This window comes from Sceloporus occidentalis, unplaced genomic scaffold (genome assembly GCF_023333645.1).
Source record: "Sceloporus occidentalis isolate IW3139 unplaced genomic scaffold, rSceOcc1.0.p SCAF_3, whole genome shotgun sequence".
In the NCBI taxonomy this organism is placed as follows: domain Eukaryota; kingdom Metazoa; phylum Chordata; class Lepidosauria; order Squamata; family Phrynosomatidae; genus Sceloporus; species Sceloporus occidentalis.
Window position 1 is genome coordinate 89,168,798 of NW_028316983.1, and position 16,989 is coordinate 89,185,786.

The 16,989-nt window shown below is 40.1% G+C and overlaps 1 protein-coding gene across 1 annotated transcript in view; it reads left to right on the forward strand.

Moving 5' to 3' along the window:
- Positions 1 to 911: 911 nt before the first annotated feature.
- IL23R (interleukin 23 receptor) overlaps positions 912 to 16,989 on the forward strand; it is a 37,874-nt gene continuing 21,796 nt past the window's right edge. Inside the window, exons 1-6 of the mRNA XM_089518307.1 lie at positions 912 to 951; positions 4,048 to 4,338; positions 5,806 to 5,929; positions 11,002 to 11,165; positions 13,137 to 13,282; positions 15,418 to 15,577. Of these exons, the coding sequence (XP_089374433.1) occupies positions 912 to 951; positions 4,048 to 4,338; positions 5,806 to 5,929; positions 11,002 to 11,165; positions 13,137 to 13,282; positions 15,418 to 15,577 (925 nt within the window). The remainder of the gene's footprint in view (positions 952 to 4,047; positions 4,339 to 5,805; positions 5,930 to 11,001; positions 11,166 to 13,136; positions 13,283 to 15,417; positions 15,578 to 16,989) is intronic.

Consider the following 16,989-nt stretch of genomic DNA (forward strand, 5'->3'; position numbering starts at 1 on the left):
CTTCAGATTGTTCAATAACATGTTTACTGGTTAGATCTGTCTGTACTTGTGTGAAAATCAGTAGAAGAAAACACTGTGTAGGTGAACTGCAGTTCAGAAATAGTAATTGCTTAGAGTTAACATCTGTATTTAACATATACCCGGCCCTAGGATAAATAGTATTAGTCAAGGAAGATCAACAATGTTTGCAAAGTTTGCTTTGGAATGGAATAGTTTTATTAATTACTGGAAGGAAAGCTATTTCCTCCCATTTTAAGTATTGTTGGTACTGTTATAGTGTTCCTTTGCAATGTGAGCAAAATGTTAGGGTTTTTTTGTCTTTGCAAATAATAAGATTATAAATAGAAATGCCACACAGTTTTCAGATTGAGCTTGGCAGCTTGTACCTCTCTCTTCTTCCACCTCCTTATAGTTTTTATGATGTTTGTAGTTTTATAATGCTTGGTAATAACATCACCTTAAAGTAAAGCTGTATTTCCACAATTTGTATCTAGAACAAATTATATCGGACTGGATAGTGAAAAAGAATGATGCTTTGAAGATAATGGGTGGAAATTCATTTTTGTAGTTACCATAATGGTGACTGGTAGTTTCCCTGACAGCATGGATGGGAATCCACTCTGAACTTCAAAGGAGCTATCGAAAATATATCCAAGCCATTGTATTCTCCATCACCATGTATGGATGTGAGAGCTGAACAGTGAGGAAAGCTGATAGAAAGAAAATCAACTCATTTGAGGTGTAGTTTTTGGAGAAGAGTGCTGAGGATAGCATGGACAACCAAAAAGACAAATAAATGGGTTTGTTCACTGTATTTTGGCCATATGATGAGAAGGCATGAATCATTAGAAAATATAATAATGATAGGAAGTGTAGAGGACATTAGAAAGAGAGGAAGACCACATGCTGGCATGTCCTCTGAGTCTGCAGGCTTTGATGGACAGTCTGAAGGTCGGTTCCCACTATGATTTTCTTCGAATTGCAGATTGGGTTAAATGTCCATCGTCCCCACTTGCTGCCGGTTTTGATCTAATTCTGATCCGATAGAGTTCTTTAAAAGCAGGGTAAACTCAGAAAACCCACTCTTATTTGGCACCACTTTTCAAGAGGTTTTTTTTTTTTAGAAGAACTGAATCACAAGACATAGACCCAAAATAGATGGGCAGGAAAATGCTACTTCCGGACACTTTGGGGGGTGGGGGTGCGGACAACACATGCCCCCAAAGTGGCTGGAAGCTGCACAGAGAGCAGGAAAAGCTGGCCAAAAAAGGAGCAAAAAAACCGCTCCTTGCTGGCAGCCTGTTCAGGGCCATGGCAGCGGCTGGTTTCGGCAGCCAGTCACCATGGTCCAACACCAATCAGGGAATGACCAGCACTGGAGCAGCCAGAGTCTGCTCCAAGCTGCCAATCTGCATGACCCCATAATTACCTCTGCTTTTCTACTGACACCTTGGTGAGCTTGGACTCTCCCTCTATCTGCTTAAAACCTTTGAAAGACACTGAGGCTTCCCGCTGGGAGTCTGGCTAGCTTCTCAAGGGCAAAACAAGGCAATGCCAGATAGATGGAATCAATCAAAGAGGCCACGAGACCTGAACAAAGCAGTGGAAGACAAGGGGTCTTATCCATGGGGATGCTATGAGTTTAAAATAGTTAACAACAAAGTGAAGTTACTGAACCCTATCTTCAAAATAGGCTTAGCACTTTGGATAGCTCCCTTAAAGTTTGGATTGAAACCCTGAGCAGACCCATCACATCAGTGACTCAAGACCATCAGCCACTACTTGTTTGTACTCAAACAACCCATACAAGTATGGAGGTTGGTTAAGGTCACTTACTAGTGTTTTTCAACCTAGTTCAGTGTTCATGCACTCAGTGAACCCTAAGCCACTGAGCTCAGTTCAGCTTGATTCCAGGTCAAAGAAAGTCCATCTCACCTTCTCCTAAGGCTAACACCAATGCCATAAACAGACCAAAACCCTCTTGTGTTATTTTGATAGTTCTCTCAGCAGGTTTCTGTTTACGTCTTTACCCAAATTAGAGGACACGGAAGTCTCTTGCTGAACCATATTCTAGCTAGAGCTTAGAACAAAAAAAGCAACATATCTACTTGCAAAGATGTACCCCTTTTTCAGGGCTGCATCCACACTGCACAAATAATCCAGTTTGACCAATTTTAACTGCCATGGCTCTGGTGCCACAATAAACTATAATTCCCAGAATTCCGTAACATTGAGCTGTGGCAGTTAAAGCAGCATCAAACCAGCTTATTTCATTGCAGCTCTGGAATACACAACTTTGTAATGCAATGAGGGAGAATGCAACAAGTGGGAATGAAGTTATGTTACTGATGTAACAGTTAGTAATGATTTCCAGTGTTTGTTGGGGGCTTCCATGTCAGAGAGCCAAAGGAATCCACTTTGGGTTTTCATCCAAATTTTGAAGAAACTATCCAAGACACTATACCTAGTTGGGGGACTGGATCCATGGTGTTGAATCCTTTGGATATCTTTTAGAGTTCATACAAAAACCCAGACCAGATTCACCATCAGAATGACATGGAAGCCATCAGCTGCCACTAATTTTTCCTAGCTTGTTTAAAAAATTATTTTAATGGCATTTTAAGGTATTATTTGACAGGATTTAACAGTTTTGTGCCATTCTCAAATAAATCTTAAAGTCTTTTTTAAGAAGCAAAAAGCAATGAAATGGTAACATGCTATCTTGCCCATGTAAAGGTGTCTCTTAAATCCCCTCTATAGAACATTTATTTTCTGTTGCTGTTGTGTGCCTTTAGGTCAATCATAGTCCAATGTTCAAATCAGTACACCACACTGGATCTCTCTTATACACTTATAGATTTCTATCAAATGTTTCCTTTCATACACTTCAGTTCAAGATAGAGGCACATATGTCAATTTCTGTGAAGAAGTCATTTGTGTGATATTTTTGTTCTGCAATATTTTTGTTGTGCAACATTGCTGTTTGCTACATTTTGAAAAACCAGTCTTACACAAAGCACACTCTTGGCTGCCTAAAAACAGTCCTTTCTATATCCAAAGCTTCACAATTTTCAAGGCAGACTGCATAGTTCTCAGGATTAGTGGTGTAGCTTCCAGAAAGCTGTGTAGTATTCTGGGGAAGCTGCAGAGCTTTTGTACAAAAACTTCATGTTTTTCCATCATTCTGGGGTGAGGATTACTATGTGACACAAATGGGATAGGATGAAAGACTCTTTAATTGTTCTCAACACTGTTGGGATTTGGAGAAATTGAGATTTAGCATCCCTTGCGATGATGAATGCTAACTCAGGCCCGTTACAAACGGGCCTTTGCAGCGCCCCCGTCATGCGCTAGGGGTTGGCCGAGGACCTAGCGTCCATACCGGCCTCACCCCTAGCACATGATGGGGGCGTAATAATGGTGGCGCCCTATACACACGGGCGCCACCATTTTGACGTATCAGACGCATAGCGTCCGCACGTCGCACCCCAGATGTGACGCCGTGAGTGCGCAAGTAGCACCTCATGGTGTCCCATCTGGGGCACAAGAAGAAGCACCATTTTGGCACTTCTTCTTCGCTGCGTCCGGGAACCGCGCGGTTTGGCTGCTGCGGTTCCCGGATGCAGCAACCGGCGGCAGCAGCAGAACACCGCTTTTCGGCGGTCTGTAACCCGCCTCACTTTCCTTCATACTTTTCGAAACACTTATACATCTATCTCATCTGGACAAGGTTTATATCATCAGTCTGTCTGTTCTAAATAGAAGTACACGCTGTGAACTCAGATGATTCAGTTTCTGCTGACTGCTCTGCTTTTCTCATGGTTCATAAGAATTTGGAATTAGATGAAGACCACTGAAATCACATATCCTGATAACAGGCATCTAATTAGACTGTTTTGGATATGTAATATAATGTTTTGGTGGTATTAACCTGAGTCCAAAATCTCTTGTAGCTTGGTGATTAGCAAGTTTCATTTTGTTTCTAGCTAGTATTTTCATAAACATATTTACTGTTAACATAATTATGGTATTCTTTTTTCAACACAGGCTTTATAATCTGTAGTGGACATGTGTGGACAGAACCAGCCTCACTCATTCAGATGGGCCAGAACATTTCTATCAACTGCCGTGCTGATAAAGAATTCTGTCAGAATGGCAAACTATACTTCGTCCTAAATAATGTCCCTGTCAGAGACCAATTGTTGACAGTTATAAACAAGACTACAATTCAGCTTCAGCTGCATGATTATCAACATCCATTTTCTACAGTCCGGTGTATTGTGAACTGTTCTCAAAAATCTAAAAATATGATATGTGGAACACAATTTTGTTTAGGCTGTGAGTAATTTATAATGATGCAGTATGTTTTTTTTCTAGTTTAGATTATTTTGATTCATTTGGGACAATCACCAGGATTTTTGATGATAACATTTTAGAGATGGAGTATTTATTTATATTTAAAGTTCAAAAATTGGGGTTAAACAGACCGGCATTATACGCTGGTGTGTGGGCATGGCATATGTACGCTAGCTGCCCCCATGCCGGTGTCATGCCATGTGCCCAACCACATGGTGGAGGGTGTTATGGCACTTTGTTGGCACAGTGTTTAGACACGCTGCACCAAAGGAGCACCAAAAAGATGCTTCAGCGGCGGCAAGGGCACATTTTCCCCAGCACTAAAAGGAGCAGCATTTTGCTGTTCCTTTTAGCACCAGCAAAGCACCAGACCGGGGCTGTGGCATGCAGTTGCTGTGGCCCCAATCTGGTGCTGAAAGGGACGGCAGGATGCTGCTCCAAAGGGATGGTCTGTCGAGTCCCATTGTTAATTTAGCTTCTTCCTCTTATGCACATACCTACTTTGGTATACATTTCATTCAGTCAGTGAGATGTCCAATGAATCCTGTTGATGTTTATTCAGAAGTGTCTTGAGTCGTGTGGATTGGGGCATGTTCCCATTCCCCTGTCACTAAATGTGATTGGAATTCCAGTATTATTTCCATGTGAATAATGTACTACAACTTTCTTTGATAACTTCTCATATCCCACAGTACTTTTAGCACTGATGGTAAGTGGTTGTCTATATGGAGTTGAGCCACATCCATGTTGTACAACATCTGTATAGCATATTAACCTGCAAAGCCCAAGGGAGGGGAGGAGATGATTATGGATCAAAGAGGTTTAATATAAATCAGGAAAAGAAAGGAAACACTGGCCTTTCATTTTGGACTAGGAGACATCACAATGCTGAGTAAAGAAGCATTAAAAAAGGCTTTAAAAGGAACAAAACTGATCATGGAACACCTTCTAAGATTGTATTGGTAAAACATGTGTTGCAAAGCCTAGCTCAGAAAATAATGATATTGGCTCCTAAGCAACTTTTTTCCCCTTAGGATAATGAATTTCACATTCATGTACTGCATAATGATTACAAAACATTTTAAAATCCTTTGCAAACTGTATTTACAGATGGCTGGTAGCTCATTCTAAGCTATGTATATATAGCGAATCATTTTTGTTTCAGTGGAACTGTCTCCCAAATGGATGTGCTCAAAATCTCTGCCCATATTTCTCTTCTTATATCTTCTTAAAGGAAATGACATTGATTTATTTAAAATTATTTGCAAAAATAGTGATTTAGAAAGAAAACAGAAACAGAAACTGGTGGAGCTTGTAAATGTTACTCTCTTTCAACAAGAAATCCCAGAATTCTCCAGCCAGTCTCCAAGAAGTAATGTTTCCATGTTCTGTAGTTTGGTACATTTGTTTTTTGACTCAGTATAACCTCACATGTTTTGTAATTTATAGATCTACCTGACAGACCAGCCAATTTAACTTGTGTCATACATGAATATTCAGACAATATGATGTGCAGTTGGGACTCAGGCAAAGATACACATTTAAACACTAACTACAACTTATATGTGAAGAGGTAAGAAAGTTGTTTGTAGTGTCTCAAACCAAAAGCCTTTGCACTCCGTGCCATGGAGAGCCATTTAAACACTTTGCAAATAGTGAATTAGAGGCAAACACAGTTCACTGCCTCACTTCTCATTAAGTCTAAGGTAGTATTTTGCCCTCAGGCAGTGTCTTCTGGGCTCTTGTGTTTCCTCTGAACACCTGAATAGTCTACTGCTATCTTCAGCACCTTAAGAAAACTACACAAATAGAAGTGTGTTTCTACAAAATAGAAATGCATTTATTTGTAGTGTTCCCCCCACCACCACTGATAGTGTTTAGGAGAAAACATTATGAGTGCCCAATCCATGCAGTATTCAGTAAATTGGCAAAGGACAGTCCAAAACTCAAACCACCACACTAGCTGTCTTGAACACACAGGGATGAATGCACTGAAGGAATTTGAGAGTCTGTGGGAAATAAATTAGGGGAGATTCCAAAAGTTTGGGCTAAGTCTTTTGTAACCAGTCCTTTGTAAAGGAATTTGAAGAAGCTGATGCTTGAAGCCCAGAACTCACATTGGTCTGGTTCTCATCTTCACACCCTGGGCATATCATTTCTGTATCAGCTTCACTAATTTACTTTCTCCTGCCAAGACGATCAAATGGAGACTGCCATACTTTGGCCACATCATGAGAAAGCATGACTCATTAGAAAGACAACAATGTTAGGAAAGGTAGAAGGCAGAAGAAACCATCTCTGCAATCTTGTTTATCCATGCAGAGTTGCAGATACATATTTGACAGTTTAAATACATATCTAGAACTATGGAAGGAGAGTGACTGGTGGTACTGGATGTGCTGGGGAAATGAACAGTTGCACATCCAGCCTAGAACTTGGGGAATTCACTTCTGAGGGTTACAACCACCAGAATCCCTCAGCCAGCATGGCCACTGGAATAATGAAGGGTTTGAGGAGGTGTAATCCAAAAAAGCAACTTTTCTGTCTTTCATTTGCTCAAAATGGTAGCCTTCAGAGCCTGCTTTTCATTTTCAAAAACCCACCAACAACATAGTTGAGACTGCATGATATTCATTTGCCTGGAACATCAAGTTTGGGCTTAAAACTAGGTTAGTTGCAAATTTATCCAAGAATGAAGAAATGACAGATCTGTAACTGATGTTGTGGTCTGACTATGGGGACTAAAGTTGTGGTCACAGACAGCAACCACAAACCAGGCAGGATTGTGCATGTGTTGTAGATCTTGTCTGCTAGTAAATAAAGTGTCCTACTTACACTTTCGGGGTGGGGAGAAAGCAGGTCACCAGACATGCCTTTAATGCTAGACCAGACTTTCCCCCCTGAGTAAAAAACTTTGTTCTCACCCAACAATGTTCAAGTAGAAAAATTTCTGGGGTAGGTCTGAAAAACAGTGCTCAAGTTTTATAGGTTCTGGGTACAAAACCAAACATACTATGCAACTATGGCCATAATTCTGGATCCTGTTTGGGATGTAAATTGTACTTTGTAGTCCCACTCCCACAAACTGGCCCTACCATGCGGTGGAGTGAGATTGATCCCTCAGGCTGCCCTTCCATGATATTTTGGAGTGCCATGATGGCAGCAGATTATTACTTGTTTATTATTCTATGTTTACTTCTATATAGAAGTGCTTGTAAGCTTTTCTCTCTCAGCTGGGAAAATAACTTTGACCAGTCTCAGGTACTATGTACCTGATCTTGGCCATTTTCTCTTCTGCCTGAGGGGAAGTCTTGATCTGGCCCCAGATATTCTCTCTCCACTCTGACTTGCACTTCAGAATTAATTCAGTTTGACACGGCTTTGACTGTCGTAGCTGCAACCTATGGAATCCTGGGATTTGTAGTTTGTTGTGGCACCAGAGCTCTATAACAGAAAAGGCTAAATATGTCACAGAACTGCAAATCCCATAATTCTTGAGCCATGGAAGTTACAGTGGTGTCAAACTGCACCAGTTCTTTAGTGTAGATCCATTCCTCTGAGTGGATCCAGCTCCTTCTTCTCACTCTTGTTATCTGAAGTCCCTATAAAATTCTGTAAATTTCTAAATAGAAATTTGAAATTAAATGGATTTTACAGCTATGAACAAAAGTTAGAAAGGTGGTAGAGATGAAGGGAGTGAATGGGTGTGATGTGTGTTTGTGTTTCAAAGAACTAACTATAGAAGAGGAAATAGTGAGACATGTACGTGAAGTAGTTCAGAGAGAGAGAGAGAGAGAGATGAAGAGATAGAGACCAGCAGAAGCAAGAGCAGAAGCATCTGGTCACAGCAAGGTTGGAGAAAAAAACTGAAGGGTAGAGAAGGGAGAAGCAATATTCAATGAAAAAATATACAAGTGTCGCTTATGTGTTCCCTTCTTGTCTTGTTGATCTGCCCTCTTTTCACCCAGACTACAGTTCTGGGGATTGACCTCTTTGTTCCTTGATCTCTCTCTCTGATACTTGGGGACAATCCATGTGGCTACCATGTGAGAGAGAAAGTAATGGGGGCTACCACCTTTCTCTTGCTCCTGTTGTTGTTTGTTGGCTTAGAGAAAACAGTTGGCTTAGAAAAGACAGGGGAGAACTTCAAGGAGGAGCAGCAATAAGGCCAGAGACATAGTGAGCTAGCAGCTGACCCTCTGTTGGAGTTTGGGACTCATGGGGTGTAACTATGGGTAAAGGAGACAAAATGAGGGCATGGCCCATTCCAAATAAGAATTCTTTCCCCCAGTGAAATTTTCCTTCAGTCCCCAGATTTCTAGCCATGCGTTGACTTAAATTTCAGTTGGACATTTAGAAATAGTGCTAAAGTATTCCAAGAAAAGGGTCAGGCAAAGCTAGCAAGGGAATACAAAAAAAGAAAATATAGATCTTCTAGCCTGAATTATTTTCAACGTCTCGTTCCCTACAATGCTAGAAATTTGGGGAAAATTTAATTTGGTGGGACAGAATTCTTATTGAGGGGAAAATTCACATTTTCTGTGCCAAAAATATATTTCTGTGCAGAGATATTATTTTCTGTACAGAAGAAGTTGTTTCCTGTGTGTAAAATGCTGCAATTGGGGATGTATTGTGTATACAATTTGCATGTGATATGTTTGCATAGAAAACAGGATTATCTGCACAGAAAGCAGCTTTTTCAGTACAAAAAATGCTGTTTGTTTTTTACACAAAACAACCATATGCGAATTTTGCACACAAGAGGTTCTGAATTTAATGGATTATTGTTCTCAGGATTTCTTCACCCTCAGAAAAACATTGTTGTGGTCGTTTTTTTACCATTCTTTGAATTTTTTTTAAATATTCTTTCTACCCATGTCCATGGCATATGGAGGCAGGGTAATCTGCTTGTCCCCCACATCAGATAGCTTAAGAAAAACTGCTTTAGAGAACTTTCCTTTTTAATGAAGTTTCTAAAATTAATCTTCAGTGGTTTGTTTAGCTTAAGCCATTGGTGTCTTTGCTCCTTAATTAAGAGTCTTAGCTATAACACTCACTATCCAGTAGTACGCAATGTAGTGGAATGGGAAAGCGGGGGGATTCATAAGGCATTTTAGTTGAAAAGCAAGAATGGAGAGAAGCAGATCTTGTGTGTACTATTCAGAAACATTGCCAGGTCAGTCTGGAACATGAGTATGCAAAGGGATCTTGTAGAACCTTTGAGACAAACTGTCCAAGATCCCTTTACATGCTGTGTATATTATGTCAGGGATCCAAAGACTAGCAGAGAGTAGTCCAACGCTCATGCAAAGAAGGTTGACTTGCAGTTTTTTTCCATTCTGCAAAGCAATCTTCCTTTGATAATGAGTTTCAAAAAAAGGTTTGTGAAACTGTGAAGAGAGAAGTTCAATTCAAAGAGGGGGGGGGGGGGGAATCAAAAGTCCCAGTTTGGATTACCAGCTCAATGAGTTTAAAAGAAAACTGACTCACTGGAGCCTGGTCTACATTTGTACCATTTGTTGCTCTTATTATGTTGTTCTGCAAATTAAGACATAATCCAGCATGATTCAGACATGCTACAGAGGCTTTGCTAACTGCAGAGAAACTGAGAGCTGCAGGTATTAAAAAAAAGCAAATTTTTCAAGCTCTGAACACTACAGCATTGATTCTCAACCTGTGGAGCAGGACCCTTGTAGGGGTGTGTGACTGTTGCTTAAAAGGAATGTGAGACTTCTGACTCCCGCCTCCTCCTGCCCTGACTCCCGCCTCCACCTGCCCTCCTTCCCAAACATTTTCTGTTCTGGAGGAGAAGAGAAAAGCAAGTAGGATGCTTGTAGCCTCTGCCTGGGGGAGGGAGAGGAAGAGGAAGAGAGCTATTACTTTATAAAAAGTTAAAATATGAATATACATAAATGTGTGAATGAAAATACACACACTAAAACAAAATATTTTTTTATTCATACACTACATCAAGGGAGGGCACAATATCCACATGTAGATGTAAAAGGGGTCACAAGGGTAAAAAGTTTGAGGACCACTGCACTACAAAACAGCTTCCTCAAAGTACAGTCTAAGGCTGCATCAACACTGCCACTTTAACTCCCATGGCTCCATGCTATGGAATTCTGGGATTTGTAGTTTTGTGAGCCATCTAGCCTTCTCTGTCAGAGAGCTCTGGTGGCACAACAAACTACAAATCCCAGGATTTCATAGGATGAAGCCATGGCAGTTAAAGCCATGTCAGATTGCATTAACTCTGCAGTGTGGCAAAAGCCTTAAACAAAGGTTTGACTCTGAATTTTTTCACTGAAATCCATGAGACTTACAAAAGCATACTTATGGTTAGTTGATGCTCAAAATGTGGAAGTTCACACAGCTTTATGGTTTTCTTATACTGTGACATGGGTGTCTTCAATGCTGACCAGGCTGAAAAAGTATCTATAGGACTTTGAAATGCTAATAGAACAAGATTGACTCTATATGTTTAGAGGTTGTTTGATTAGGGTTATGCATTGAAAAACTTATCTATAACTTATGAATGTTTTTAGAAATCTCTACCTTAGATGGATGTTTTATGGCTACAGTACAATGATACACAGGACATTATCACATGGAGTCCTTACTGTCATTCTTTCATCTTTATAGCTTACTAACCGAAGAGAATAAGATGTTTTCTGCAAATATTACCTCAGCCATCATCCCTCTGAATCAACTGCTAGAAAGCCAACAGTTTTCTGTTTTGGCCCACGCTGAAAATGATCTGGGTACAGTGCATTCGGATCCACTGCATGTTGACCTCAATGATATAGGTAGTATATATAGTAATTTGGAGACTTTTTCTTTAAGTGCTGCTTTTAAATGGGGTGGGTTTTTTTTAGCCTATTATGTAAGTAGTTTAAGATAAGAATGAGATCTTGATGGGTGCAGTGAGGATGTTGAACTCCACCTTCATGTCTAAGAATATAATGCCAGCATTCTACAAGTGTGACCTGTAACAAAATGTTGCAATGTATTATTGCAATCTAATTGGCTTTCTCCTGTCTGGGGTCATAGCCAGTCAGCCATACCTTCATCCAGTAGGTCATTCTATTCCTGCCCACCCAGTTTCCCATGTTTTTTTTCCAACTTATTCTGGGAAAGAGGAGCTGTCCCATTTGTTTCTTCTATGCTTCTGCAAACATTAGGTATCCCTCTCTTGTTTCTCAGGCTACAATTTAGGCTACAATCCTGTCAGCATTCTCCTCTTGACTTCACTATGAGAAATAATACTTCAAAGTATGCAGAAAATTATCTTCTTGATCTAGGTCCTATTTTTGCTCTCTTTAATAAAAAGAACTTTTATTCAAAAATCCTTCTGGATGGAAACAACCTGCCTTCCCAGTGGCTGCTGATCACTTCCATATCAGTGGGGCAGCAGATTCACTCCAGGGGTTTAGCCTGAATTGCAGAGAAGTTATCCAAGATGTTGAATCTGTTTTGAAGGTGGAGTTCAGCATCCTAGATAGCTCTTTCAAAATATAGGCAAAGACTCAGAGAAGATATACGGCCCCATTAATTTGGGTGGAAGCCATCAGAGGCCATTGCTCCTTCCATTCATGTTGCAAATCCTTTCCCAAACAACAATTTATAGCATCTGTTATGAAAGGGGAAGAAATTTCATGGCTATACAGTAGTACTTTGGTGTATGTCTGATTGGCAGCATGACTGGCAACTTGGAAGTGTCTGAGACAGCATGACTGGCAACATGGAAGGGCCTAGATTACAACTATGCCTATCATTAAAAAAGATAGGCGACTGCCTTGGGCAGAAGATACAGTACTGGGTGGCAGAAAATTATTACTTACTGAATTTATGAAGACTGTATTTTTACTACCAAGAGATAGACAGAGACATTTGTTAGATTTTCTGTCTTAGAAGACATGATAATGAGGATCAACAAAGCAGCAGGAGATTATTTCAGTCACGGTTTGAGTGAAATTGGATTGAAACAGAAGCTTTCAACCTGAATCCTACTGGCATTCCCAAGCATCCCTGCAGGATGAGATCTGTCAGATTACCACCTTGGATACCTTCAAGAAGGCTATTAAGACGGATCTCTTCTGGCAGGCCATTCCAGACTAGAATACCCTTGCTGACCTACCTTTCCCCCTCTCTTCCTTCATCCTCCATCTTTTATCTTTTACCCTACCCGGATTCCGCCTGAAAATTTTTACCTCATTTTAGTGTATTGTATACTAGTTTAAACTCTTTTTTTCAGTTTAATCTCTTTTTAGGACTTGATTATGTTTTTATGTGAGGGTGGAGGGTGGGGGATTCTGGAAATTTTAATCTATCTCTTTTAATTGTACCGTATTTTATGGCTGTAATCCGCTTGGATTCCCAGAGATTAAGCGGAATATGAATAAATATTATTATTGTTGTTATTATTATTAAAGTCACTATCCAAGGTGCTGAAATTAGGTTCAACATCTTAGGTAGGTCCTTTAACATTCAAACTAAACTTCAAAGTGGAATCTCTGCCCCACTGACATCATACAAAGTGGATTCCTCAACTGTCTCGGCTGCCCACAAGTGGGACATGGACATAATAGCACTTTACCACTTGTGTTCCCCAGCCACTGGCATACAATGATGCCACATGCCTAACAGAATAACCCACCTGTTACTAATATGCTTCTCTTGAAGGTTAGGACAAACCAGCCTCTAAAATCTGCCTATTGGCAAATAGTTAGCAATTTTGTCAGCAAATACTGAATTTAGTATTGTTGTATCTCTTCCAGTGATCCCAGCTAATCCTGTTGTGATCCAGAATATAACTGTAGAGTCTCCAGTGTTTAAGACTATAATACAGTGGCGAAAACAAACTGCAATCAATGGAACTTACTGTGAAGAACGATATAAGGAAGCAACAAGTGAAACATGGCATGTGAGGCAATCTCTTCTTCCATATTTTAATTGTATCAGTAGCAATAGCATTACTGCTTTTTTCCCCACTGATGTCAGAGCCAAACTTTGCATGCATACCTTTATACATCTGTAAGATGGAGCAAATTTCCTAAGATTAATTTGAGTATTTATCTTATTTGGACAAATGTTTTTCCTTGTGTTGTACTTTTGTAGATAGCTATATTTGCTGCCTTTCATTATCTAAGTAGGATTTGGTAGCTACGATTTCTTATAGTAAAGAAATATTTTTTTTAAAGGCAATGGAGTTAAATGGATGGACAACCCATGTATTCTACTACTTTTTTCTCTAAGCATGTGCAGGTTGAGTCTCCCATATTCAATATGCTTGGGACCAGAAGTGTTTTGGATTTTTAATTTTTTTTTATTTTGGAATACCTGTATTGGTATGTGTGTACAGAATGAGAAATCTTGAAGATGAGACCCAAGTCTAAACACAGAATTCATTTATGTTTCATATGCACTTTATACACATAGCCCAAAGATAATTTTATACAATATTTTAAATAATTTTATGCATGAAGCAAAGTTTGTGTACATTGAAATATATAAAGCAAAGTTGTCACACTCTCAGCACCCATGAAAAAAGATTTGGTTTTTGGAATATTTTGGATTTCAGAATTCCAGATAAGGGAGACTCAAACTGTACTTAATGACAACTTTCACACAGCCCAAGTGTTTAGAACCCTATATTCACTCAAATAATTTATAGCAAAGGTGTGGAGACAGTAGATCAAGATCTATTGTATACCTTGAAAAGTAGTACATCATCAGATGATTCTGATTCACACTATATCCAGCAGATTCACAGGCCAAGAACCTGTCCAGCCACTGGCAGAGCGGAAAGCTATGCCAGCATGCTTGTGCTGGAGGTCCAGAGAATGAAGTCTACTCCTTCTTCCCTGGCTATATTCAAAAATATAGTCATGTTAATCTGGAAAATCAGTATGAAAGGGATCTTGTAGCACCTTTTAAGACTAAGTGAAAGAAAAAAGTTGGTAAATATGCATCTAAGGAAACTGAAGTCTATGAAAGCTTACGCTACCAACTTCTTTCTCTCTGTTAGTCTCAAAGGGGCTACATGATCCTTTCCCTGGCTGTGCAATGGTAGTTAGCTCTGTGCCACAGTTTCACCACCCCCTTGCTCACAAATTGAATGCAGCGGCGTACCTAGCTGATGTCCAACTGTTGTTGCATGGCCAGGGAAAGAGTAGCATTCTTCATCCTCCAGATATCCAGGAAAGGCTGTTTCCACTTCACTGGCTGCACAAGGGCAGCTGAAAAGCCCCTGGCTGCAACCTCACTGCTTGTCAGTGATTAGGGGTTGGAACCTTCCCAGGAGATTTTTCACTGCCATTGTGAAGCTGGATCAAAGGCATTGCCTATTTGCATAAAGCTCTCCATCTTGCCATCTGAAGAGAGAAGCCCAATGAATTCAAACTCTAACATTGTGTAATACTAACATTGTTTCTTTTGCCATTAATTTAAGCATGTTTGCTCTGAGAGTATATAATTCTGATCTAATCTGGACTGCAGAAATAACTATTGACACTGCTTTAACTATCATGGCTCCATCCTCTGGAACGCCAACATCTGTAGATTCTTGTGACACCAGAGACCTCTGACAGAGAAGACTAAGTATTTTACAGAACTACAAATCTCAGAATTCCATAGCACTGAGCCATGACAGTTGAAGCAGTGTCAAACTGCATTAATTCTGCAGTGTAGATGTAGGCCATGACTTGCTGGTAAGTTTCCCATAGTACCCACTATACAACAGATGTTTAGACTGAAGAGGCCTCTAGCCTGATCCAGCATTGCTCTTCATGTGTACTTAGGAATTTTTATTACAGCTGTGGTTTATAACGTTAGTCCAAAATAACAGTCTCTGTATGAATTACCTAGTTATGTCAGATGCAGAGGTAACTAGGAGAAAAGCAGAAACAATTTATTTTATTGGTGGCTAGCGTGATGGGCTTTGGGTTCACATGAAATAATGCTTCTAAAAACACTTTGGGGGAATCCTTGATGCAAACCTGCAAAATCAGAACAGAACAGAACAGTATGGAACTGAATTCCACTGCTTCTCCGTTTCAGGTTAGAAAATGGGATTCTGATTTTGAAACAGAACATCACAGTGAGTACAACTTAGAAGCAATCACAATGTATGAGTTTCAAGTAAGATGCAAATTAATTCATGCCAGGGCTTTCTGGAGCAGTTGGAGTGAATCAACAATGTATATGACTCCAGAAGCAGGTGAGTTTTATAGCTTCTTGACTATTAAATCCTTGCTTAAAGGTGCTTCTATAGTTCCGATGGATAGCTGAACTCTAAAAGCATTGTGCAGATACTCCACTTTGTCCTGCTTCAGGGAGATTTTTGTGGAAATAAAAAACAAATAAGAGGGTTACAAGTGGAAGGTGATGCCATCAGCATCCTCATAAAAAGCCATGTTTGAAGTAGAGCAATCACCCAGTAAAAAGCCTTGCCTGGAAGCAGTGTGGGGATGCGTCAAGATATTTTGGCCACCGTAAGCCACCCAGCAGTTTTCTGATCATTTTCAGCACCGTCATATGTTCAAAATAGCTTCAGGAAGCTGTAGTTTCACCAGCTCAGGAACTGGAATATTAGATTATATCTTTACCTGTGCCCTTATTTCCTGTGTTGTCTTCAACAGAACACAATAGTTATTGCTGCATAGTATAGTGGAGTAATGGTAGCACATACATCCACCATGCTGTGATGTTCTAAATTTCAGAAGTGTATGGAAAATCCCCAGGGAAAAGGACATATCTCTGCAAGATATGTCCTCTCACTTTCAGTTTTAGCATGAGCTGGAAAATCATTCATCACTTGGGAACCAAAATGAATGTACCTGTCCTGTCCCTGTGAGAGAGGAGTTAATAATACATTCCCACCACCCCTCTTTCAACTCTGGTATGCAAATAAATGTGATGTGCAACACAAGCCTACCCAGAATAGGACTTAAATGATACTTTTCTTAGACTCCAACTCCAGAAATTAGGACCACAAATCACCCACTTATGAAGTAGCAAAATACCTTAGACAACATACAATAACACACTGAGGAATCACACAGCCTTCCTGATGTTGTTGGACTGCAACTCCCCACAGCCTTAGACAGCACAGACATTATCACATGACTGAAACTGGAAGTATAATCCAGTGTCATCCCGAATGTAATCATGGGTATTCACGTTATTGTGCGAAAGGTTATCAGATGCATTCACTGGCATTCTGAATGCACTCTGAACGCAATCACGCATCAATCCACACTTCGGTGTACTAGGGAATTCACAAATCCTATTCCCAGGCTACTTCGCTCTGGTGATGAGGATTCGATTCCCTGGTCATCCATGGAACCCACTGGGTGACCTTAGGTGAGTCACACTCTCTTAGCAGCAGAAAACCCTGTGACCAGAAACCTCACCATAAGTCAGAAGCAACTTGAAGGCACACACAACAACAACCTCAAAGCCCTCTGCATGGCTGGATGAATCTGTTAGTTTTTCTTTTCCCAACATTTCTTTAAACTCAGAAGTTCTTTCCATCAGATTTATTGGGGGGGGGGGGGGTGACTTAAAAAAAAGGAAAGTTATTTTCAAAAAAAACAATGCAAATAAAATTCTTAGCCATCCCTAAAGTTA